The following is a 25,809-nucleotide window of genomic DNA, read 5'->3' on the forward strand; positions in this document are numbered from 1 at the left end:
AACAATGCTGCGGCAGAAGGGAATGTGTGGAGGTGTGTGTGTGTGCGTGTGTAGGTGGTGGAGTGGGCAATGATGGGGGGAGGGAGAAAGCAATGATGGGGGAGAAAGCAATGATGGAGGTGGTGGAAATGGCAATGATGGGGGTGGTGGGGGAGAAGGCAATGATGGAGGTGATGGAGAGGACAATGATAGGGGTGGTGGGGGAGAAAGCAATGATGGGGTTGATGAAGTGGGTAATGATGGGGGTGGTGGAGAGGGCAATGATGGAGGTGGGGGAAAAGACAATGATGGGATGCAGGGGGAGGAGGACAATGAGGGATGTGGAGGATTGGGATGGGAGGAAGGGGGACTTATAACGGACCTATGAACAGGGGGAGGAGGAGGTTAGATATGGATGTAAAATGAATTTGGTGCTAGAGGAGGGTTTTAAGCCCCTGATAGTGTCTTCCCCATCTCACAATTCATTGTGATGCTATTGGGGACTTAAAATTAATTGGGGAGAGAGAGAGGAGGCGATAAGGTGCATATGACCCTTTATAATAAATTGAAAGGTGGGAGAAGACTGTTAGGGACTTGTAATGAATTGGGAGGTGGCGGAGGATGCTCAGTACCTGATAATGTCTTCTCCCAGACCCAAATTCATTATGATGCTATCAATTACTTATAATGAATGGGGGGACGCAGGACAGGGACTAAGGCTATGTGCACATGTTCAGGATTTGCAGGAGAAAATTCTGCTGCATATCCTAATGTGTTGCCAGGAAGAAAGTTGCGTAAAATACTTTTTTTTTTCCACATTTTTACCATGCTTTTATTATGTATTTTTCCCCATTAGTATGGGTGAAATACACTGCAAGAACTGACATTATGCAGATTTTAATCTGCTGCAAATCTGCAAGAAAAAAATAAGGCTACTTTCACACTAGCGTTAACTGCATTCCGTCACAATGCGTCGTTTTGCCGAAAAAACGCATCCTGCAAAAGTGTTTGCAGGATGCGTTTTTTCGCCATTGATTAACATGAAGCGACGCATTGCTACACGTCGCACCCGTCGTGCGACGAATGCGTCGTGCAGTGGCGGACCGTCGGGAGCAAAAAACGCTACATGTAACGTTTTTTGCTCACGACGGTCCGCTTTTTCCGACCGCGCATGCGCGGCCGGAACTCCGCCGGAACTCCGCCCCCACCTCCCCGCACCTCACAATGGGGCAGCGGATGCACTGGAAAATGCATCCGCTGCCCCCGTTGTGCGGCGGGGACAACGCTAGCGTCGGGGACCTCGGCCCGCCTGACGCTAGTGTGAAAGAAGCCTAAGAAACGTGTGTATGGGACTTCAGGGATCTCATTCACTTTTCCTGTACTGTAAAACCTTGCATATATTCCGTGTGCAAACAGTTAATTGGGAAAAGTCACAGACTGAATAGTTTATACTATTGGGAGTCAGAGATTACAATTAATGGGGGGCACAGCGCTGCTTATCACTCTTTTTAATGGTGGGGTACATATCTGTATTCAGGGGAGACACATGTATGTATACAACGTATGTGACCTTGTTATTTTCAGGGCTGCGAAGATCATCGTGACAAGATGACTCCTGGCTGGGAGCTGTCGACATGAAGGTCTGACCAGATGGAGAACAAACAGGAGAAAGCTCTAATCAGACGAGATGTCAGTGGTAAATGCCTGGATGTAGATATTATTCTGTATCTGCACTGTGATTTGGAGTGATAATGTTTTTTTCTAAAAATCAGTTCTTCTACATTCTCACATTTGCGTGAAATGTCCGTGTGCTTCCAGGTTTTTTTTATCAGATGCACATGGACTCGTAGAGTTTTATAGGTCCATTCACACATCCGTGAAAATCACGAACTGAGAATAAGATCCGTGAGGGTCAGGTAATGTTCTGTTCTTATCCGATTTTGAGGATCAGGCTAGGACATGCTCAATGCATATGTAAAAGTGGGAAGCACCCTGACACTGCACACGGATACAGGAATGTAGCCTTAATATGTATAGCACAGTCCCTTAGTATATAGTGTACTCACTTATTATGTATAGCACAGTCCCTTAGTATATAGTGTACTCACTTATTATGTATAGCACAGTCCTTTAGTATATAGTGTACTCACTTATGTATAGCACAGTCATTTAGTGTACAGTGTACTCACACAGTACTTTAGTATACAGTGTACTCACTTATTATGTATAACACAGTCCTTTGTTACATAGTTTACTTTTTTATTGTGTATAACACCATCCCTTATTACGTACCATCCTCTAGTTATATATAATACCGTCCCTTATTATATAGTTTCTTCTGTAATGTACAACACTGTCTCCTACATAGTGTATTCTTGTTATTTTTGTTGTTCACTGCGCCCTCTTTTATTACACAGTCCCCTCTCTAGATATAAAATTACTACTGATGGAGGAGCCGGTGACCACATGACCAGTCCATCAGCTCCTCCATTAGAAAAGAAGCTTTCCCATGCTCCATCAGTCATCATTGCATTATACATCTAACAAGACAGGACAGTATGTAACAAAGAACATGGCTCTATATAATCCAACTAGCTATTGAACCCATTCTACGCCCGGGTGGCGAGCACTTATATTGGTATATGGTCTCCATCCTGGTATGTGCTGCTCCCATCTTGCTCCCCCATCCTGTCATATGCTGCTCCATCCTGCACCCCCATCCTGTCATGTGCTGCTCCATTCTGCGTCCCCATCCTGTCATGTGCTGCTCCATTCTGCGTCCCCATCCTGTCATGTGCTGCTCCATCCTGCGCCCCCATCCTGTCATGTGCTGCTCCATTCTGCGTCCCCATCCTGTCATGTGCTCCCATCCTGCACCCCCATCCTGTCATGTGCTGCTCGCATCCTGCACCCCCATCCTGTCATGTGTGCGCCCCCATTCTGTCATGTGCTGCTCCCATCCTGCGCCCCCATCCTGTCATGTGTGCGCCCCCATTCTGTCATATGCTGCTCCATCCTGCGCCCCCATCCTGTCATGTGCTGCTCCATCCTGCGCCCCCATCCTGTCATGTGCTGCTCCATTCTGCGCCCCCATCCTGTCATGTGCTCCCATCCTGAGCCCCCATCCTGTCATGTGCTGCTCCCATCCTGCACCCCCATCCTGTCATGTGTGTGTGCCCCCATTCTGTCATGTGCTGCTCCCATCCTGCACCCCCATCCTGTCGTGTGTGTGTGCCCCCATTCTGTCATGTGCTGCTCCCATCCTGCACCCCCATTCTGTCATGTGCTGCTCCCATCATGCGCAACCATTCTGTCATGTGCTGTTACCATCCTGCGCCCCCATTCTGTCATGTGGTGCTCCCATCCTGTGCCCACATTCTGTTGTAATGTGCTGCTCCCATTCTGCCTGTTCCTGTTTCCTTTCTGCCATATGTTGCTCCCATCTTTCTCTCTCCGGCTCTACTGCCCAAGGGCGGCTGTGCCGAGTGCAGGGCGGCTGTGCCGAGTGCAGGGCGGCTGTGCCGAGTGCAGGGCGGCTGTGCCGAGTGCAGGGCGGCTGTGCCGAGTGCAGGGCGGCTGTGCCGAGTGCAGGGCGGCTGTGCCGAGTGCAGGGCGGCTGTGCCGAGTGCAGGGCGGCTGTGCCGAGTGCAGGGCGGCTGTGCCGAGTGCGGGCGGCTGTGCCGAGTGCGGGCGGCTGTGCGTGGCTGCGCCGAGTGCGGCCGGCTGTGCGTGGCTGCGCCGAGTGCGGCGCTGGCTATAATAGATACGGCACCACAGCAGCCAGCACAGCGAGGGCTGACTCCGCCCACTCGCATCACTGGTCACATGCTGGTGGTGACATCATCGAAGGTCCTGGAGCTCCGCTGGGCTCTACAGCTACCCTGACTGGAGCTGCAGAGCACGGAGCCCCCATGGCCGGTATGTTAGGGGGATACAGGGGTGTGTAGAGCCCCCATGGCCGCTATATTATGGGGGATACAAGGGTGTGTGGAGCCCCTATGGCCGGTATATTGGGGGGGGGGGATAAGTAAGTTCGGCTGCGTCACTCTGGTCCAGACTGCGCAGGTGCGGTCCGTCGCGCTTGCGCAGTCTATAAAGGCTTTGGACAGAGTGACGCTCCCACCGTTATATTATAGATGTGTAAGGGACAGAGCTGTGCATAACAAGAGGGCACTGTGCAATAAGGGACGTCAATATATATAATAAAGGAGACTACGTACGTGTGTGTGGCTATATTTATATACTGTATATTATGATAATATATAGCTTTTTCGCCATAAAATGAGGGGGCCCAGACACATTTCTTGCACACAGGAGCGCCAAGCTGTCAGTGCCTGCCCCTGATACCGGGTTAAGGTTAGTCCTAAATTACAGACCAGATTCTGGCCCAGCTGTTGGTCTAATAACTGGAAAACACAAAATAAGTTCAAAACTTATTTTTTAAAGCGCTCGCAACTGAAGTAGGGTATATCCTTGTGGAGCGTCCCCAGTAGGGCTATGGGATACTCTGTACCGGGCCCTTCGGCTCTCAAGGGCGATGTCACGGTGGCTGACCCGTTCCGTGTCCCTAGGGACGTCCGCTGTAAATGGAGGAAAGGTTTTTAAAGGGATAATGTTCGTGACGCCACCTGTGGTATTCGGTCAGGGTGACCGACGCTGCTCAAGGGGTCCCCTGGGGTGATGTTATGGCAGCTAGATGGTATACCTTCCCACAGGTGAAGTGTATCCCCAGGGTTTCCCAGTGGTGTAGATGGTGGATGGTGTGAGGCGCACTGAAGAACGAGGACACGAGGTTGCAGTCTCTTTACCTTTACTGAAGGCTTCAGCGTCCACAGTCCAGGGTACAGACCACAGGGTAGGCAGAGTCTGGCCAGTCTGAAGGCAAATCCAGAGTCCTCTTATCCAGGTGGAATCAGTAGCCTTCCTCTAGCACCTGGGTGTTGTAGTACCTCCCTGCTGAGCGTCTCGGTAAGGTCCTCACAACTGATGTTGGTGTTCTAGATGTTATTTCTTTCTCTCTGTCCCCCCGATGGTAAGGATAGGACAAACCCGTATGACTGATGGCCTGAGGCTTTTTACAGGGACTCTAGCATGCCCCGGCCCCCACAAGTTGCCACCGTGCCTCCTGGGTATGGGTCGGGTAGATAATATGGAATTGGCTGTCCTGCCAGTCTCTGGAGCAAAGCTTGGAGACAATACTCCCTCGGTGTTCCGGCTACCGGATCCTGCGCCTCAAAAAGGAAAGCCTTTTGCAGGGCAGAACTCCTTCTGGTTTCCTCTCTTTTTGTTATGACTTCGTTTCTCACCCTCTACAATACAATTCGCTGTTCTTGTCTCTTTCTTAGGATGCTGCCGCACGTCGGGCAGGCGCAGCTCCGTGGCCTTCTTTCTAGGCCTCTGATAGGATCCCACACCTGTCAGGGACCTCTACCTGAGCGGAGCTCAGATAGCAGCTCACTGGGTGAAGCCCAGCTTGCTTCTGCCTCACTTCCTATCCAGACCACCAGTTTTAGCTAATTGTGAAGAGTGCCCTAATAACTAGGAGCATAGCTCCCCCTGGTGGACTGGAGTGTGAAGTGTGTTGTGTGGTTTGTGATACCTGGTAAGAAGATCACCTTTATTGCCTTCAGATGCAACATCACTCCCGCTGGTGGAAGAAAGGCATTACTGCAACGACCAGGACACTGGGGCGCTGCACTTGCTTTTGCATGTCACAGACATTATTATTATAGCAGATTACATATCTTTCTTATGGAGAATACTCCATTTTGGTTGTGTCCAAAGTTATTTTGTTAAAGGGTTGGACAATGGAAGCTACTAAACTTGAGCAAAAAGATTTGCAGGTCCCTGGTCAAGCAACCACGTCGTAGCCCTTGGATCCCATACCAAAGCTCTTTAAACCTCCACCTACCTGCCTATAACCCAGACCTTTCTTCTAAATAGTATGATTGGCACAATGTTATTGTCCAATAGATGGTTTTGTTTCTTCTGGAGGACAGCTAATTTCATTACTTTTTTTATTTTATTTTGACAGAGCCACCTAGGCCTTGAAGATTCAGTACACCAGCTGGCATTATCCACTAAAAGAACCATTGTTCTCCTAGTAGAAGGACAACCCTACCCACATGGGTCTCCATAATTATTCAAATGAATAGGATTTGAACTGTAGTAGCTTAAGCTGTAGTGTTCCACTCCGTACATGGATTACATCTCGTCACTGTCTAGTTTGGGCTAGGAGACCTGAAACCTCATTATGGTCCATTTTCGAACTGAATGAATGTATGACATGTGAAATCGGGTTCAAATAGAGATTCTACTCAGTGGGAAGCTTCACATGAGACAAATGCATGTTAAAGCCCCCCACATAACTGGAGGCTGAAGACTGGGTCATGTGTGGAAAGTAGAGTTGTTGTTTTTCTGCACATCTGAAACGTTATGATATTTCCAGGAGCAGATGTAGTTATGAGACCTTACTATAAATCTGCATGGACAGAACTTTGTTCCACTAAACCATGCAGTATCTAGACCTGTCATGTGTGACCTCTTCTGTTATTTTCTGCAGACGGATATGTGTGTACTGATATTTCTACTTTTGGGACCTAATTCCAGTTACAGCTGAGCATAAACATGTTTTATAATTGTTGGACTCCAGAGCGGAGCACACTATAATCCCAGTCTATAGAACAGATTTGAAGTTGTTTAATGTCACTAAGCTTTGCCAGAACTTGTGCTCCTCTATCCTGAAATGCCTTTTTGGTTTTAAACTGAAACCTCTACTTAGATCACATAACCACACAAAACTTGCTTTAGATTACCCTATTATTATATTGCTATGGTTGACCGTCATTTATTTTTATCGTTCATCTGGTCTCCTTAGCTTGGTTATGTACACGTGTATTGTCGTTCACTCAGCACACTGTCATCTAGTGAACCATCTGTAAGTATAATCCAAGGTCTGGAAGACCCAAAACAGGCTTTAAGTATATCAGCCAGGGCCCTTCCTATAAGGATATAATCCTGTAGACAGGGCCGTATTTAGAGTTTCTGCTGCCCTAGGCACTTTTCGTGCTGCCTCCCCCTTTGATAAGTATGACACTATCGGCAGTGACTTTGGCAAAAATCGCTGATCTGAAAGTAGCCTTTTGCAGTAGATTGGGCAGTTTTTCCGCATCTGCTGCGTAATGGATCACTTATGGCAACACTGCGTTCGGCCTAATTGATTTCCTATGGGATTTGTGGACATTTGCAGCACTTGCCGCGATCCGGCAAATGCGGTATCATACCTCCCAACTTCTCAAGAAGGGAAAGAGGGATAAAGTTTGCGGCACGTTAAGGCAAATTTTAGGCCACGCCTCTGACCACACCCATTTCACACCCTCATCCACACCCCCAACAACACCCATTTAGTACTGCTGATCACACTGTTTCATAAGCAATAATTATAAACAAAAAAATATGGCCACACAGTGCTCCATACTGTATAATTACCCCACATGATGCTCCATACTGTATTATGGCCACACAGTGCTCCATACTGTATAATGGCCACACATGATGCTCCATACTGTATAATGGCCACACATGATGCTCCATACTGTATAATGGCCACACAGTGCTCCATACTGTATAATGACCTCACATGATGCTCGGTACTGTATAATTGCCACACATGATGCTCCATACTGTATAATGACCCCACATGATGCTCAATATTGTATAATGGCCACACAGTGCTCCATATCGTATAATGACCCCACATGATGTTCCATACTGTATAATGGCCACACATAATGCTCAATACTGTATAATGGCCACACATGATGCTCCATACTGTATAATGGCCACACATGATGCTCCATACTGCATAATGGACCCCTCCCTCCCATCTTGTATGCATGGCTCATCTCCCCCCATCCTGTATGCAAGGATCATCTCCGCCTCCCATCCTGTATGCATGGCTCATCTCACCCCCCCCCTCCCACCCTGCATGCATGGCTCATCTCACCCCCCTCCCATCCTGCATGCATGGCTCATCTCACCCCCCCTCCTGTATGCATGGCTCATCTCACCCACTCCCTCCTCCCATCCTGTATGCATGGCTCGGCTCCACGCTCCCATCTTGCATGGCTCGGCTCCCCGCTCCCATCTTGCATGGCTCGGCTCCCCGTCCTCCTTCATCCTCCCCCCATCCTCCCTGGCTGTCATACTCACCTTTCCCACACCGCGCTGAACATCCCTCCATCTCTGTCCCGGCGCAGCACCTTCTTCCTGCGTGAGCTGTCATGTGGTACCGCTCATTAAGGTCATGAATATGCGTCCATATTCATCAGCTTAATGAGCGGTACCATGTGACCACTCACACAGGACGAACTGCCGGTGCTGAGACCAGGCATCACTGGAGTAGGGTGAGTATGACATCTTCAAGGAGGCAGGCAGGCAGGCAGGCGGCGGTCGGTGACCCTGGACTTTAAAAAAAAAAAAAAAACACAGTGCCTAGTGCTCAAGTGCCTAGTGGTAAATACGGCCCTGCCTGTAGATTAAAACTGTATCTGCAGGTTAGTAGCATTATGTGACGTGACAGCTTCTCTATAAAGTAATGTACAGTATATTTTTGTCATGCTGAGGAATAAATGTCTATGCAGAAAAGCATGGCAGGGTAAATACAGTCATCACCTTTTATGTCAATCCGTTCAGCATTGAAATAGTAGGTTTTTTTAGTACATTTTTTCTGTGATTTGCAAACATTTTGCATCATGGTTTTTTTTTTTTTTTTTTTTTTACTAATCAATTGCATCACAATTGTCTTTTTTAATAATTTTGGACTTCTCATAATGATGATAAACTTGATTTGATCAAGGACTGATGGCCCACAGTCTTTAATATTGCATGGTTATAATGAAATTGGCTAAATTATGTTTAACATCTTTCTCTTAGGCAAAGCTAACACTGGGCGTTTTTGCTGATTTTTTTTTTGTTTGTTTGTTTTTTATGCTAATTTTAAGCTGGTTTTCACAGTACCAGCAAAGCCTATGATATTTCAGAAATCTCATGCACACACATTGTTTTTTTTTTTTGTCATCAGTATTTTTGTACTTTGCGTGTTTGTTTGTTTTTTTTATACAAAGAGCATGTCACTTCTTTCAGCATTTTTTCAGTGTTTGTCACCCATTAAATTGAATTGAATGGAAAAAACAAAAGCAAAACCTGTATTTTTGCCGCAGCTTCTTTAATACCAAGCACTCAGATTTTGCTGCAGAATAAAAAGGGCCAGTGGGAATCTAGCCTTAGACATTTACACCATATTCACAGAATATGGTGATATTTAAAAGGTCACACCTTGAAATCACAACCAAAGTGCTCATGTACTCACCCGTATTTTCTGTTTTGAGTGCTATCCATTAAAGTTAAAAAAAAAAAGGTATTACCCTTGGACCCATGTTATTTAATGGGGCAGTACAGGTTAACTTTTTTTCTCGTCTGCCAAATATGTGTGAAAAAATAATTTGAAGCATGCATCAATATATTATAATTCGTTAAAAGGAACCTGTCGCTTGAAAAAACGATCTTTCACCTGCAGACATGGGATTAATCTTCAGGTTAATAGCGTTCTGAACCTGCCTGACATCCCTATTTAAAGCCCTGCTGGCGGGAAGAAATTAACTTTATTCCACCCGACAGCATTCAGGTTTCGGTTATGGGAGCGGCGCAACAGGTTCAGTCACCGCTCTGAGTATAGAGAGTGGCGGCTGTATCCACATCATGGCACTGACTGACAGCTTGCTTAGCCTTAAGGCCGGCTGTCTGTCAGTGACGGGGGCGCAGTTACACCCACTGCTTTCTATACACAGAGCAATAATTGAACCCGTGCCTCTACTGACCCCGTGACTGAAATTCGAATGCTGCTGGGTAAAATAAAGTTAATTTTCTCCCGGCAGTGAGGCTTTAAGTGCCAGCAGCGGGCAAGTTCAGAGCTCTATTAATCTGCAGGTTAACAGCATTTTTAACGTGACAGGTTCCCTTTTTACGTAAAAAAAAAACTGTAAATGATTAATAGCTGTGGAGTAAAAAAACGCATTGCACTTGGATGATAAGTGAAAAAAAAATCATTCCACTTTTCTTAACGCAACGCCGCACGAAAAATGTACATGGAACACTTTATTAAAGTTTTTTGCCGCTTTATTAGAAGTTGAGGAAGCTTGCTATAGACATGAGCCTTACAGTTTTATGGTATTTTTGAAAACTTCATTAGAAAGGGGCCAACCTTTTTCAGTTGCTAGAACTTGGCTTAAAGCGGTATTCCCATCTCCAAGATCCTATGCCAATATGTAGTAGGTGTAGTAATAATAATATTTTTATTGTTATTTATAATAATGTTTATAACCAATACCTCCAACTAGAAATGTAGTATAGTTATTCTGTTTTGCTGAGTCTATCCTCATGTGCAGGCATTGCAGGACCTTCGGTATCCATAGTTACACTGATATAGTGACAGTTAACTAATTGGCTAGTGATCATAACCATGGATACTTAAGGTTCTGTCGTGCCTGCACATGAGAAAAGAGACGTTGTGAATCAGAAAAACTATACTACATTTCGAATTGGAGGTATTTGCTAACATTATTACACTGTGTTCCAAATTATTATGCACAAAGAGTTTAGGAGTGATAAGGTTAGAATTTTTTTGTTTGTCATTTAAACTCATTGATGGTGATGTGTGTCAGGGCTCTTTATATCACTGAAAGCAATTGAAGATACCTGTGGAAATTCGTTTGGCAGGTGTGTCCAAATAAAGGCAAGACTACTTAAGAAGGCTGTTCCACATTATTAAGCAGCCTACATTTTTTGCCAAAATGGGAAAGAAAAAGGATGTGTCGGCTGCTGAGAAGCAACAAATTGTGGAGTATTTAGGTCAAGGCATGACTACAATCAACATTGCCAAGACACTTCATCGTGATCATCGCACAATCAAGAAGTATTCCCAGCACACACGTGTGCGTGCTGATAAGGAAAAATTGAGGACTCTTTCCAACAGGCAATTGCGTAAGGTTAAAAGAGCAGCTGCAAAAATGCCTTGTCATAGCAGCAGACAAGTTTTTGAAGCTGCTGGTGCCTCCAACGTCCCCAGAACAACAAGATGCAGGGTCCTTCAGAGGTTTGCAGCTTGTGTGTAAGCCATCCTGTCGACCACCTCTATCCACTGCACACAAGCAGAAACGACTCCAGTGGGCCAAACGATACATGAAGACTGACTTCCAAACTGTTTTGTTCACCGATGAGTGCCGTTCAATGCTCGATGGTCCAGATGGATGGAGTGGAGGATGGCTGGTTGTTGGACACCCCATGAAAACACAGCTAAGGCGCCAACAAGGAGGAGGTGGTGTAATGTTTTGGGCTGGAATCATGGGGAGAGAGATTGTCGGCCCCTTTATGATCCCTGAAGGGGTAAATATGAACTCCATAATCTATGTGGAGTTTCTAAAACAACACTTCCTGCCATGGTTCAAGAGGAAGAACCGTGCTTTCCGCAGCAAGATCATTTTCATGCATGATAATGCACCGTCTCATGCTGCAAAAAACACATCTGCATCTCTGGCTGCTATGGGCATAAAAGAGGACAAACTTATGGTGTGGCCACCATCTTCCCCTGACCTCAACCCCATTGAGAACCTCTGGAGCGTCATCAAAAGGAGTGTCTATGATGGCGGGAGGCAGTTCACATCTAAGCAACAGCTCTGGGAGGGTATTCTGTCCACATGCAAAACAATTGAGGCAGAAACCATCCAAAAACTGACAAATTCAATGGACGAGAGAGTTCAGAAGCTTCTTTCGAACAAGGGGTCCTATGTGCAAATGTAACATCACCTAGAATAAAGTTTTCACTTGAAAACTGTTTGATTTCATTTTGTAATAAGCTGATAATGCTTATAACTTCACAATTGACCATTTTTTTGATCAAAATGAAAAAAAAAAGGTTGAAAACTCTGCTGTGCATAATAATTTGGAACATGCATTTTGAGTGTGTATTTTTTTTTAAAAGATACTGTTTTCATAGGCAGTTTGTTCCAAAACATTGCAATTATACTAGAATAGTAGATGACTGGAAAATAACAATGACTGCAATTCAGATAGGTAATTTAGAGAAAATATGAGGAAATATTATTTGCATAATAATTTGGAACACAGTGTAGTATTACACCTACTAATTATTGGCATATGATCTTGGAGATGGGAATACCCCTATAACATTAATTATCAATAGTAATGAATCATATTCTGACTGATATGTATATTATCCCCTTCCCGACATGCGACATACATGTACTGCTCTGCAAGAGGTGCGTTCCCGCAAAAAGAAGTGTATGTACAGCGTAGCGATCACGTGGCCTCACGCTAAGCACCGCAGCAATCTTGTGCGGGTGTCAGCTCTGTATCGGTGCTAGCACAGATCGTGGGCATTTAACCCCTCTGTCAGCAGCATAGAGGGGAGCATCGCGCAAGGAATCGGTTCCCTGTGTGCTTCCATCAGGACAACGCAATGTGATCGCATTGTCCTGATGTTCTCCATGGAGATCACTGGCCCCAAGATGGCCGCGGGGTCCTTCTGGGTCCTGCAGGAAGGTGGCTTGTGAGCACCTGCTGGGAGCAAGTATCGCGATGTGCCTAAACAACATTTAGCGCACACATGTTTGGCATTTCTGTAGTGATAAGAGACGCCTAACTTACGGGTGCATGACTCCCGAAGCACGGGCTGGGCATGATGTACTTGTCACTGCAACGTTCTGGTCACTACAACAGTAGTTTGCAACTTTCGCTCAGCAACATCCACTGCTGCTTGTTTCTGGAAAACCCCCATGGAGTCAAAATCATCACTACATCTGTAGACAAATTCCCAAAGGGGTATAATTTCCAAAATGGGGTCACTTGAGGGGGAATTCTGCTTTTCCAGCACTTAGGAGCTCTGTATATGGAATCCGCAAACTAGTCTACGAAAATCTGCGCTCCAGGAGGCAAATAGCACTCCGTTCCTCCCGAGTTTCTCCGGCAATGTAATACTGTACAGCCACATATGGGGTATTTCTACATTCAGCAGAAATTGTGGGACAAATTCTGGTACCATTTTTACACATTTCCCAGTGTGAAAATCTAAAACTTGGGGCTAACACACAATCTTGGTGGTAAAAATATGAATTATTTTTTCTTCAGTGTCCAATGGTATAAAAGTCTGTGACACACCTGTGGTGTTAATATAATCACTGCACCCCTAGATGAATTAATTGGGAGGTTTAATTGGTAAATTCTGGTCACTTATGGGGGGTGTTCTGCTTTTCTATCACCTCAGGGGCTTTGCCAATGTAACATGGCATCCACAAACAAGTGAAGCAAAATCTGCACTGTAATATGGTGCTACTTCTCTTCTGAGCCTTGCACTGTGCTTCAAAAGTAGTTTTCGACCAAGGGGTATCAGTGAACTCAGGAGAAATTGCACAACATACTTTAGGGTCCTTTTTCTCCTTTTGCCCTAGTGAAAATTAAAAAAATAATTGCAGCTAAAAGATTTTTGTGGGAAAAATGTTTTGTTTTTTTTTAATTTTCACAGCTTAACATTATAAACTTGGGGGTTCAAGGTGCTCAATACACATCTAGATAAGGTCCCAAAGGGGTTTAGTTTCCAAAATGATGTCATTTGTGGAGGGTTTCCACTGTTTAAGCACATCAGGGGCTCTTCAATCGCGGCATGGTATCTGCTAATTATTCCATCAAATTTTGCATTCAAAATGTCAAATGGCTCCTTCTCTTCCAAGCCCTGCCTTGCACCCAAACCGTAGTATTCCCCCACATATAGGGTCATTTTGGGGTATTTTTTGTCATATAGGACCCTCAATGTCACTTCAACTGTGAGGTGGTCCCTAAAAAAAATGGTTTTGCAAATTTTGTTGTAAAAATGAGAAATCACTGGTCAACTTTTAACCCTTATAACTTCCTAGCAAAACAAATTGTTTCCAAAATTGTGCTGATGTAAAGTAGACATGTGGGAAATGTTATTTATTAACTACTAGCTGAAGAGCCCGGCGTTGCCCGGGCATAGTAACTAACTGTGGTTAGTTATAACAAAATATAATGATTATCCTCCATCCCATAGTCCCGTACCCATATACCCATCATACATATCCTCCATCTCATAGTTCTGTGCCCATATATCCATCATACACATACTCCATCCCATAGTCCTGTGCCCATATACCCATTATGACATCTTCAACATGGCAACCATTCTGACATCATCATTGCCATGGCAACCATTATGACATAACCGTCACCATTACAACCTATATGACATTATCGTCGCCATGGCAACCTTTGACATCCTCGCCATGGCAACCTTTATGACATCATCATTGCCATGGCAACTTTTATGACCTCATCACTGAGATATATATATATTTTACACACACACACACATACTCACACACGCTCGTTTTTATATGTATAGATTATGTGCAATATGACTTTCTGATTTAAAGGTATAAAAATTAAAAGTTTGAAAATTGTTCAATGTTCTAAATTTTCACCAAATTTCCATGTTTTTCACAAATGTACCAGTATTTCTCCCAGGAGATTATTGAAATTACACATTTTCTTATACACATGTTTATTTCCTTTGTGTATTGGAACAACACAAAACAAACACAGAAAAAATGGTCTGGACAAAATTGTTGCCAACTTTCCAAAATTGTGCGTAAACAACTTTGTTTCAAGCATGTGATGCGCTTTCAAACTCACCCGTGTCAAGTAACAAGTGGGGGCAATATGAAAATCACACCTGAAACCAGATAAAAGAGAGAGAAGTTTACTCAATCTTTGCTTTTGTGTGTCTGGAGAACAGAAAAAGGAGAAGAGAACTGTCTGAGTACTTGAGAACAATATCAACAATCCCAAGGCCATCTCCTGAGATCTTGATGTTTCATTGTCCATGGTGAGCAACATAATCAAGAATTTTACAAGCAATGACACAGTAAGTAATCTCCTTGGATATGGACAGCAAAGAAAATTTGATTGAAGGTGGCAACACAGGATAGTCTGGATGGTAGATAAGCAGCCCTAATCAAGTTCCATAGAAATTCAAGCTGTCCTGCAGGCTCATGGTGCATCACTGTCAGCATGAACTATCAGTCAATATTTGAATGAAATAAATGAAAATCCTTCTGGGAAAGTGTTTTTTGGACAGATGAGCCTAAGATAGAGCTTTATGATGAAGCACATCATTCTACTGTTTACCGAACTCGGAATGAGGTCTACAAAGAAAAGAACACAGTACCTAGAGTCAAAGATGGGTTTTGAGTTGTTTTGCTGCCTCTGGCATTGGGTGCCGTGACTCAGGGCAAGGAATCTTGAAATTTTTAGATTGTCAAAGAATTTTGGGTTGTGATGTAGTGCCCACCCAGTGTCAGAAAGCTTGGTTTGTGTACAAGGTCATTGATCTTCCAGCATAATAATGACACATTATAAAAAGCCTCACCAAAACCTTGTCAAATGACAAATGCACTAGCAGGATGTGGGGGCCTGCTGCATCCTGCTAGTGCATTTGTCATTTGACAAGGTTTTGGCAAGGCTACTTTTTATGTGTTTTTTGAGTTTCTCTGTTAGCTAGCATAATAATGACCCCAAAAATACTTCAAGAATCACCCAGAAATGGATTGAAACCAAAGTGCTGAAGAGTTCTTGAGTGGCCAGCAGTGAGTCTGCATCTAAATCCCATTAAACACATGTGGAGAGAGCTTAAAAATCTTATCTGCAACCCAATATTAAGTCGAGGGTGCCAACAGCTTTGTCCAGGCCATTTTGGGGGGGTTTGTGTGAAATTATGTCCAATTTGCCTTTTTTTCTCTTTTTTTTTTTGAGTTGTTCCAATACACACATAAAGAAAATAAACACGTGTAATTGCAATAATTTTCTGGGAGAAATACTTCATTTCCAGGAACAATCTCAAGGGTGCCAACATTGTCAAGCATGGGTGTATGTATATAATGTAATGTGTGTAAGAAAAAAAATCTAAAATGGATATACAATTTTGTAATTATTATTTTTTTCTTTTAGGTTTCCATCATGTGTTATGGAGAAGATTCATTTGAACGTTGCCTGTGTCTTCACCTCGTAGCCATGCCATGCCAAGATTGCTTCTAAGATATTCTATGGGTACAGTTAGAATCCGTAGAGGATTCAGCAGAACATTCCGGAGCTTGGGATGGGAAACTACAGCAATACGACCTGTTCCATCGATGACTCTTTCAAATACAACCTTTACGGAGTGGTTTATAGTGTTGTATTTGTCCTCGGATTGATCACAAACTGTGCTTCTCTCTGTGTCTTCTGCTTTCGAATGAAGATGCACAATGAGACTGCCATTTACATGACCAACCTTGCCGTGTCTGACCTACTGTTTGTATTCACTCTTCCTTTTAAAATATTTTATAATTTCAACCGCCATTGGCCCTTTGGTGACACTTTGTGCAAAATATCAGGCACCGCATTTTTGACAAACATCTATGGTAGCATGCTTTTCCTTACTTGTATCAGTGTAGATCGATTTCTGGCAATCGTTTACCCATTCCGTTCCCGTACCATCAGAACAAGAAGAAATTCTGCCATAGTTTGTGCCGGGGTTTGGATTTTAGTCCTCAGCGGAGGCATTTCTGCATCCCTATTCTCTACCACCAATGTATCCAACACGACTACCACCTGTTTTGAAGGCTTCTCGAAAAGCATCTGGAAAACCTATTTGTCGAAAATCACCATGTTCATAGAAGTGGTTGGATTTCTTATTCCCTTGCTCCTCAACCTTACTTGCTCCTCTTTGGTTTTAAGGACTCTAAGGAAACCAGCAACCTTGTGTCAGATAGGAACCAACAAAGAAAAAGTCTTGAAGATGATCATTGTCCACGTTGCCATCTTTGTTGTGTGTTTTGTGCCGTACAATTCCATCCTTTTTCTTTACGCTTTGGTACGCTCACAGGCAATAGCCAACTGCTCTATTGAAAGATTTGCACGGACCATGTACCCGATTACCTTGTGTATTGCGACAATGAATTGTTGTTTTGACCCTTTTGTATATTACTTTACCTCCAAATCTTTTCAAAAGTCCTTTAACATCAACCCTTTAATCAAGATGGATAATCTTTTCAAGATCGACTCTGCAACGAAAATTGCTTTGCCAGTAACTCAAGATGAACTAACTGAGCAAATGAACATTAACAACGGAGGGGATTTGATGTTGGAGTCTAATTTTAAGGATTCAAGTTCCATATAATATTACAAAACGGGACAAAATGTCTCTAATGGATGGGACTATAATTTATGAAGGAAGCTTTGAGCTGCGTGGTCAGTATTCTACTTGGAATAAATTTGTACAAAATAGAATTTTTAATTTAAATAGATATATATGGTCTGGTATTCTGTGAAAAAGAAAAAAATCACAAAGTTTTAATGTTTTTGTGTAAATATGCTTTATGAAGTATTGTAGATGGATGTGTCCTATTGTCAGTATTTCGGTATTTACACCATTTGAATGTGAAAGAGCGAGAAAAATAACTAAAAAAATTATTACACACATTATGGTGGCTGCTCCTATTTTTTTCTGCTTTTCTGTAAACGTCAATAAGGCCATGTTCACACGTTCAGTATTTAGTCAGTATTTTACATCCGGATTTGTAAACCAAAATCGGGAATGGTAAAAAAATAAGAGGAAAAGTATAATAGAAGTCACCACTTCTGCATTTTTCACCCACTTCTGGTTTTGGCTTACAAATACTGATGTAAAATACTGACCAAATACTGAACGTGTGAACATAGCCTAATACTAAATCTGAACTAATAAGTGTATGGGATGATTTACTCTTTATATCCATCCAAATACTAAGGACCTAATGCAGTTATGGTTCACTTATTATTTCAATATGAAATTTAATTTCACCTTTGAAAAAAGATTCATGAAATTATACATGGAGTTTTTTCTACTGACTGCTTTAGGCTAGTTTCACATGTCAGGCTGAGTATTCCAATCAAAGCACAGACCCACCTTAGTTTTAATCATCACAAATGACTTGGAAAATTTAAGTATTTCTTCTTTTATTATGTTGAAAGAAGCGTTATACTAAACTTTTCAAATGACCTATTAAAGCGCCACTCCAGCATTTTTTTTCACCACTGGAGTGGTTTCACCAATGTCTGATCCCTGTTGCTAGTAAAATACTTACCAGCCTCCATCTCTTGCTCTTCCCGGTGCTCCTCCGGTCCTGCGTCACCTTCTTGTGACTGCAGCCCTTGACTATCGAGAAGCCAGAGGTAACGGTCATAATTTCTCAATGTAAGTCTATGAGAACCTCATTCTGGCCTCATTCTGGCTCTCATAGACTTACATTGAGAAGTGACCTCTTGCTCGCCCAGCAAACACTGGAGCGATCTGGCAGGTCACAACTAGCAGAAGACAACTGGAGCGGTTGTCACAACAACACAAGTAGATGGTGGCTGGTAAGTATTCTACTACAGGTAGGGAACAGGCATTAGTGATGCCACTCCAGTAGTAAAACAAAAAAACACGCCGGAGTGGTGTTTTAAGTGCAGTATCGATATCTTAGGCTCTGTTCACATATTCATCTGGACAGTCATTTTGTATTTTTTGTTTTAGGAACAGATAAACTGAATAAGTTATCCATTGCATCAATTATACAAATGAAGACAGAATGGCCTTATTACTATGGGGTCCCTTTTGGAGTCTGTCTTTAGAACTTTAAAAAAATTGCTCACATGCAGAACTTTTTTTTGAATTGTATAAGAAAGGCTCCTGTTGAGACTTAATACTAATCAACAGGGCCAATCTGCTTCTGTTGCATATCTTATGCCATTTATCTGTTTCTAAACCTGAATGGTTATGTGGACCAAGTCTAATAGTGTGATGCGCCAACCCTTGTCATTGATCTCCTCTTCAGACTGCATAGACCCTGTCGCACTTAATATGGCCACTGATGGAAGGGATTTGACCAAACTCATCCATTCTAGTCCTCTATTGAAAAGCAATGGGTATGAGCTACTTATTGGAGGAGGTTTCCCCTCCATCAATGACCATGTTAAGGTGGCAGTGCTGCTGAGGCCCTTATTGTCAAGGTGTTGACGCTCCTTTTGTAATTGTTTTTTGTTAGTAATTTACTGCTGTTTTATGTATAATGGTTAAAGGGAACGTGTCATATCCCCAAACACCAATGTACTGCTGATCTGGCTGTCAGTCAGTGCTGGGGCGTGGTTTCATCCGCCGCTCACTATGTACTGAGCGGTGACTGAAGCTCCGCCAGCAGCACCCCTAGGACTGAAAGCCAAAGGTTGCCAGGAGGAATAAAGTTCATTTCCCCCCGGCAGCCAGGAGTGCCAGAGCTGCTGCCACTTGGCTTTAGAACACCATCAACCTGAAGATTAACCAGATATCTGCAGGATAATAGCATTTGTTTACATGACAGGTACCCTTTAAAAAAACAAATCTTCTTATGTCATCAGTTTCCGAATGCATACTATTTAGAAGCTTTCTGTTTGGCAAATAAACGTTTTGTAGTAACAAGATCAAACCCAACTTGTGTGGGGGTCTAGGATGTTGGGGAAAAAAAACTTGGGCATGTAGCGTCCAAGTGCATTGTAGAGAAAGTAACAGGAATTTATTCCTCCCCATTCAGAATCGCTAAGTTTCAACCTTGTATAGGTCTTTACCAAGCATGATGTCTTTGTGAGCATGATGGCTTGATAAACGCCTATACTAGGTAGAAACGTAGACATTTTGGAGTGGGCAGAATATATTCTTGTTGCTTTTTTTTTTTTTTTCTTGAACCTTTAAGGCTTTCTTTCAGTTTTTTTGTTTTAACATCATTGATAAATTGAATATCTATTAAAGTAAATTTCCCAGTTAGCACCAGCTTTTGACAACTCTAGCACCTCTGCTTTCCTGCATCTCATAAACGCAACATGGATTCAATGCCATTTTGCTGTCAGGCTCGATCATTTAGAGCTAGAACGACCTCTGTATTCCTTCACAATGGTGTATCTGAGTGTTTTAATTGTCTGCAGTTTGCACATTCATTGTGCTGTGTCAGCCTGAGAATAAAAAGTTATGGCCGCACAGGAATACGAGGGGGCGGTTTTCTATAATAAAGTAAAGCCACACAAAGGAAGTTTTTTTACATTTTAGAAAAAATATGCAACATATTAAATTATGTATTTTAATAGGCTCTGGATATTATATCAGATTTGTCCTTTAATTATATTATTGGTCCCCATGCAGAAGATCTGCTGTAAATAACTTATGAATGTCACTAGACCATGCATTAAGATGGCACAGACCTCTAATTATTGTCACTTAAAGTCAAACTAATTGATGGTCTTCATTGATGAAACCAATAATAGATCTGTCACACTTGGTCGACTTCTTGCTGCGTCCTTTGGTGGCCTTACAATAGAGTTTCCTGTTTCGCGAAAAGAATATTAATTCCTTCTAGACTACAGTGTCATTTTGTTAGAAACTGGAGGGCATGTTTCTAGAAGTTTTTTGTAGGTTTATATTTGCTACTTTGATGTGTTCTCCCATGAAACAGAAATACTATTTGAAGATTATAAGTTCTACAACTAGGCTAGATGTCCTGTTCCACTGCTAGTTGCTCCATCACGGGTCTCAACTGCCTTGCCTCCAGTCCTGTGCCAACACTAGACAGCAATTCGTGTGTAGGTATGTGGCCTGAGAAGTGTGTGATGTGTGCTTGCTTCCTGCTTATTTTGATACCTTGTCAACCCTCTTCTCGGTCTATACATCAGAGAAGTGGTCTGGCTTTGATATTAAGAAACTGATTAGGTTTCATGCTGACATAGGGCATATGTAAAGCAGATGACCGAATGCAGCGCACACAGAAAACATAAGGCAAGATCAGGCGGTGAACAATTTAACTTTGTTTAAATACAACAATAATTTACAGCAATACTGAACAGTTAGTAGTAGTAACAGGATGAATCAAACAATAAACCAAATACTATGAGTCAATTAGCAATGGAAGTTCTTTCCAAGCAATAAAGCAGTTCTCCATGTGAAAGTGGTACACCCATTCACAAGAGTTACTACACAAGTACTCTCGCGCTCTCTCTCCAGAATTCTGGCCCTAGCAGGGGTCACCTTGTTTTCCCACTAGGCCGCAAGTCTCTCTCAGATATCTATTAGCATTCACTGAGCCTCCCACACGCCAAACAGCCCCATTCCTACCTGTCTAACTATCCCTCGCCAACCCCTGTATCGTACGTCCAGGCTTGAAGTAACAGTCCTGTTGTCTCGCGATGTTTCATTGCGGTCACAGTCATGCCTCCTGTGATGTCGCCTCCTCCTGGATCCTTTGGGTCTGACCTTTAGTGAGTTTCTGCTGGGCCTGGAGCAAAAAAGACTTGGAATCCTGACTTAGTCTGGCCTCCGGGTCTCCTCAAAAGTGGTCCAACCCTTAACAGGGGGTGTCCAGTACTGCTGTGGCATCAGCTTCCCGCTGAGGCAGACCACACCGGACTCCATGCTATTCTGGATCTGCGCCTTCTTCTCTTGCTTTTACCACCAAATCTCCTCAAGGTTTGGCATGCAACGTTTTTATATCCCAGTGCTACATCACATGACCAGTATCAGAACATGCAGCTGACCCCTTGAAACCTTTCCGGTACAAGTTGGTTCCACCTGACTGCGCCTGGCCAGTAGATTCCCCTCATTAAAGTCAAATCCCGCGAGGATTCTTCAAGAGTATCACCGCTTCCTCTTAAACTACCCTGGGATGAGCACAAGAAGCAGGGTGATTAGTAACTGGATATAAATGAGTTATACTACTTTTTTTGTTTCATTGAAAGTCCTTTTAAATGGATTTAGAGGGAATACGAGAAATATTTGATGAACAAGTTTCTTCTTTAGCAACGGTTAATTTGCTGAAATTTCCATTTTTGACTGAGCCTTACATATACCCATACTGTATATTTTGTTATCTGTCAAAATTATGTTTGGAAAATTCATACAATTTTAACTACAAAATCCAGCAAAATATAAGCATGGGGAGCTATTAGATTTTTTTTCTATTTGTTATTTTTCAGAATGATAGTACAGCTTTTTTGTAGATCTACAGATTTTGCCATTCTTAGGCTGTGTTCATGCATTATTTCCAGGATTTTGTTTTTAGCAGAAACTGTCCAACCCTCCAATTTGAGCTTTTGTTTTTTTAGGAGATTTTCCGCTCCAAAAATGTTTGGAGAAAAAACTGTGTGAGCATACCATTAACTAATACGTAAGATATCATGGAGGAAAAAATCAACTCCTAACACAACAGCCATCATTTATATACTAAGGTGACGAGTTACAGTTTTCTGCATGGACATATCTCTTATTTTAAGAATGACTTATTAAATAGATAACTTAATGTTCTACAAGGGTAATTTCAGGTAACCTTAATCAAGTCACATTTTAGCATCCACATTATGGCCAACATACCTGGACCTCCAACTATACCTTAGATGACCACAGAGTTACACTACACTACAGAATTCGCCAGGTAAGCAAGTTTTCTGTGTGTTTTTTTTTCCATAGAATATAAAGACTGTAAAAGTGGCACTTTCTCACTTTTTTATGAACTGTGGTTAGATTTATCTTCTTGGTAGACCATTTTAGGCTTTGATCTAAACAATGCCAACTGCAATACCTACAGAAAAGTTCATAGTCCATTTAAATGTGATTTGATTCTCTATTTGTCTAGTTCAATAAACTATCATATGTATTTATTTAGTTTAATCCCAATGTCTGCCTTTAGAACTTTGAAAGGGGTTATGATTTATGTTTAGGATCTTGAAATGTATATATTTATACATATTTACAGTCCATGTATGTTGTATGCATACTTATAAATGTTTAGAAGGCGCAATGTCCTTCCATCAGAAGTCATGAATATCCAAGAAATTATGGGTAACATAACAGTTTGCTCAACCAACAAATAGTTTATTATGCACACACATAATTCTAAACCAGTTTTAAAGCTTAGTATTTTTAATATTAAATACATATAGTCTGATTTTAAAAGTCTAAACTATTTTTACATTTTTCTTATTAAAAGAATGCTGCAAGAAGTGTATGAGGATGGGCATAGTTATTTATGCTCTAGACTAAATATGATTTACACCATTAATAATAAAAAATGAGAGGGTAGCGGCACACCGCTGATAAAAAAAAAATAGAAAAACTTTATTCAAGCAAGACAAGCCATATTTAAAACATGAAAAACCTTATGCGTTTCAGGTGCATGAACGGCACCCTTAGTCATAGGATATACAATTAAAATCTCAGCCAGCATAAATATCAATGAAGAACCAATCACAGATGACAAATAATTAATTACATATGCACAAGGTGTGGATTTAAACATGGCAAAGAAAAAAAAATGAAAGAGATATCAATAAATATAAAATAAATCGTTTGAGTTCATGCCCATCGGATATCTCGTGTCCAGCTTTAGAATCCAGAATGCCTCCCTTGAAATCAATAGTTTGTTTGTTTCCACCCCGAATGGGATTAAAAATCTTTTCAAATGCATAAAAAGCAAAATGTGTGACGTCTCCTTGGTGAATATTCACGAAATGTTTTGAGGCACCGGAGTAAGCCGCATTCTTGTTTTGAATGTTGGCTAAATGTTCAGCTATGCGTTTCTTAATGTTCCGTGTGGTGCAAACAGCAATATTGCATTTTGCACGACAAACCGATGCAGTAATTTACATATTGCGTATCACAACTCATGAAAGACGTAATCTTCTGTGAAAAACCTGAAAAGGAACTAACAGATTTAGTTTTATCCAGTGCATAAACACACACATTACAACGATTACCAGCACATTTGTAAAAATCAGTTGTGGACAACCAGGATTTGAGAGTGGAATGTTGCTTAAGAACACTAGGAGAAAGCACATTACCTAAACTAAAACCTTTTCTTGCTACATATCTGTGGCAATTCCTGGTAATTTGACGCAATTTGTCATCCTGATTAACTACAGGTAAGTATTTTTTCACTATATTTTTTATTAAGTGAAATTGGGGACTATAGGAGGGTGGAAAATGTAACAATGGAATCTGAATCTGTAGGGAAAAGGACTCTGGTAGGAGAAAGAGATCTAGGTTGTCTGCAAACCTTTTTGAAAGCTTCTCTGATATCATGACAATTATAACCTCTGTCTATCAAACGTTCAGTAACAACATGACTTTCCTGTAAAAAAAAATATCTTGATTGAGCATAGACCTTTGATTCTGTTGAACTCACCATAAAGGATCGCCTTAATAGTATATTTCGAAAGAGAGGAAGAAGAAAGAAGTAAAGAATTTTCTGAATTACTTTTTCTATATACCGAAGTATGTATCTTATGTAAAATGGAATCACCTGTCATTACATCCAAAAAAGGATTTTTTGTGCCTACACCACTGATAGTAAAAGATAAATTTAAAACATTAGTGTTAAGATACATATGAAATTTTTCCAGATCTGCTCCAGAACCCTGCCATATAAAGATCAGATCGTCCACATATCTGCCAAACCAATATGTATCATCATCAAAAGTATTAGTCATTGAGAAGAAAATGATCCTCCCACCAAGCCATGTACAAGATTGCAAGCGAAGAGGAAAATTTTGAGCCCGTAGGGGGGCCAAGAATTTGTAAGAAAATTTTTTTTTGCAAAAATAAAAAAAAATTTGAAAATAAAAAAATTGTTTGAGCAGATAGATATGTGAGCGATCCGATAATGAAGTGCTTTAACTCTGTAGAATAATCGCTGTAACGATCCAAATGATAACTGACAGCCTGAACAGCCAAAGAATGAGGGACAGATGAATAAAGATTCACTACATCACATGTGAAGAAACAATAATTATCTTTCCAATAAAGATCATTAAATGCTGTCAAAATACAGGACGTATCCTTGAGATACCCTGAAATTCTAACAACCAATGGATATAAATAATTATCAACCCATGAACCCGAATTTTCGTTTAAAGATCCGATGCTAGATATAATAGGACGAATCATAATTGAGTATGATTATCAGGGACATACAACCACCCTTTCACCCTGTGATATGATATAACTGATACCTGACTCAGCTATACTCCCCAAGGATTGGTCAAATATTGAGAATACCCAAATACATAGATAAACATACAGTACATTGCACACAGTCACTGTGGATAGAGGAGACCGATAGGTGAGGATTTGTGTGAGGGGAGAGAGCATATATAGATGGGCTTGTGCTGTAGACGGTAACCCTGATGATGGCGTTTTATTGGGTATCCTTGTGAACATACACCCTAGAATCAGGGATCATTTTATATTGACTATTTATAGCCAGTTCTAATACTGTGTGGTGCGGTATTCTCTTTTAGAGCAGGCTGGAGCGAGCCGCCCCACCACCCACCACGGGCCGCGTACAAGGAAGCCGTCATGACGGGGTTTGGAGCTAAGGGTAGGAGAGGTGGGTTTTTCATGGGGGGGAGGGAATACGCAGGGAGAGGGTTTGAGTGCTGGAGGTGGAGCCTGATTACTTCCCACTCAGGAGGCCGTTGAGCAGGACGTACACACCCACGATGAGCTCTGTGGAGCAGGTACTTGCCCGGCTGCGGGCGGCAGCGGTAAACCAGCCTCCAGGCTGGTTGGAGTCCCAGGTGTCTTCTATCCTGATTCCTGGGTGGCGGCAGCGGGGGTTCCCCGGCGAGCAGTTCCGGTGAGTGGCCATCCCAGCGTGTGAGGTCTCCTGA

At 42.3% G+C, this 25,809-nt stretch overlaps 1 protein-coding gene across 9 annotated transcripts in view; it reads left to right on the forward strand.

Moving 5' to 3' along the window:
* LPAR4 (lysophosphatidic acid receptor 4) overlaps positions 1 to 17,586 on the forward strand; it is a 58,480-nt gene extending 40,894 nt beyond the window's left edge. For 4 of the 9 annotated variants that reach the window (XM_077285409.1, XM_077285407.1, XM_077285408.1 and 1 more), the window contains exon 2: positions 16,075 to 17,586. In XM_077285409.1, coding sequence (XP_077141524.1) covers positions 16,223 to 17,284 — 1,062 coding nt within the window. In that variant the 5' untranslated portion in view covers positions 16,075 to 16,222 and the 3' untranslated portion in view covers positions 17,285 to 17,586. Of the gene's footprint in view, positions 1 to 1,563; positions 1,690 to 16,074 lie in introns of all 9 variants that reach the window. The other 5 variants (XM_077285401.1, XM_077285403.1, XM_077285402.1 and 2 more) reach the window with 3 other exon arrangements.
* The last annotated feature ends 8,223 nt before the right edge of the window (positions 17,587 to 25,809 follow it).

Source organism: Ranitomeya variabilis, chromosome 2 (genome assembly GCF_051348905.1).
Source record: "Ranitomeya variabilis isolate aRanVar5 chromosome 2, aRanVar5.hap1, whole genome shotgun sequence".
Taxonomy (NCBI): domain Eukaryota; kingdom Metazoa; phylum Chordata; class Amphibia; order Anura; family Dendrobatidae; genus Ranitomeya; species Ranitomeya variabilis.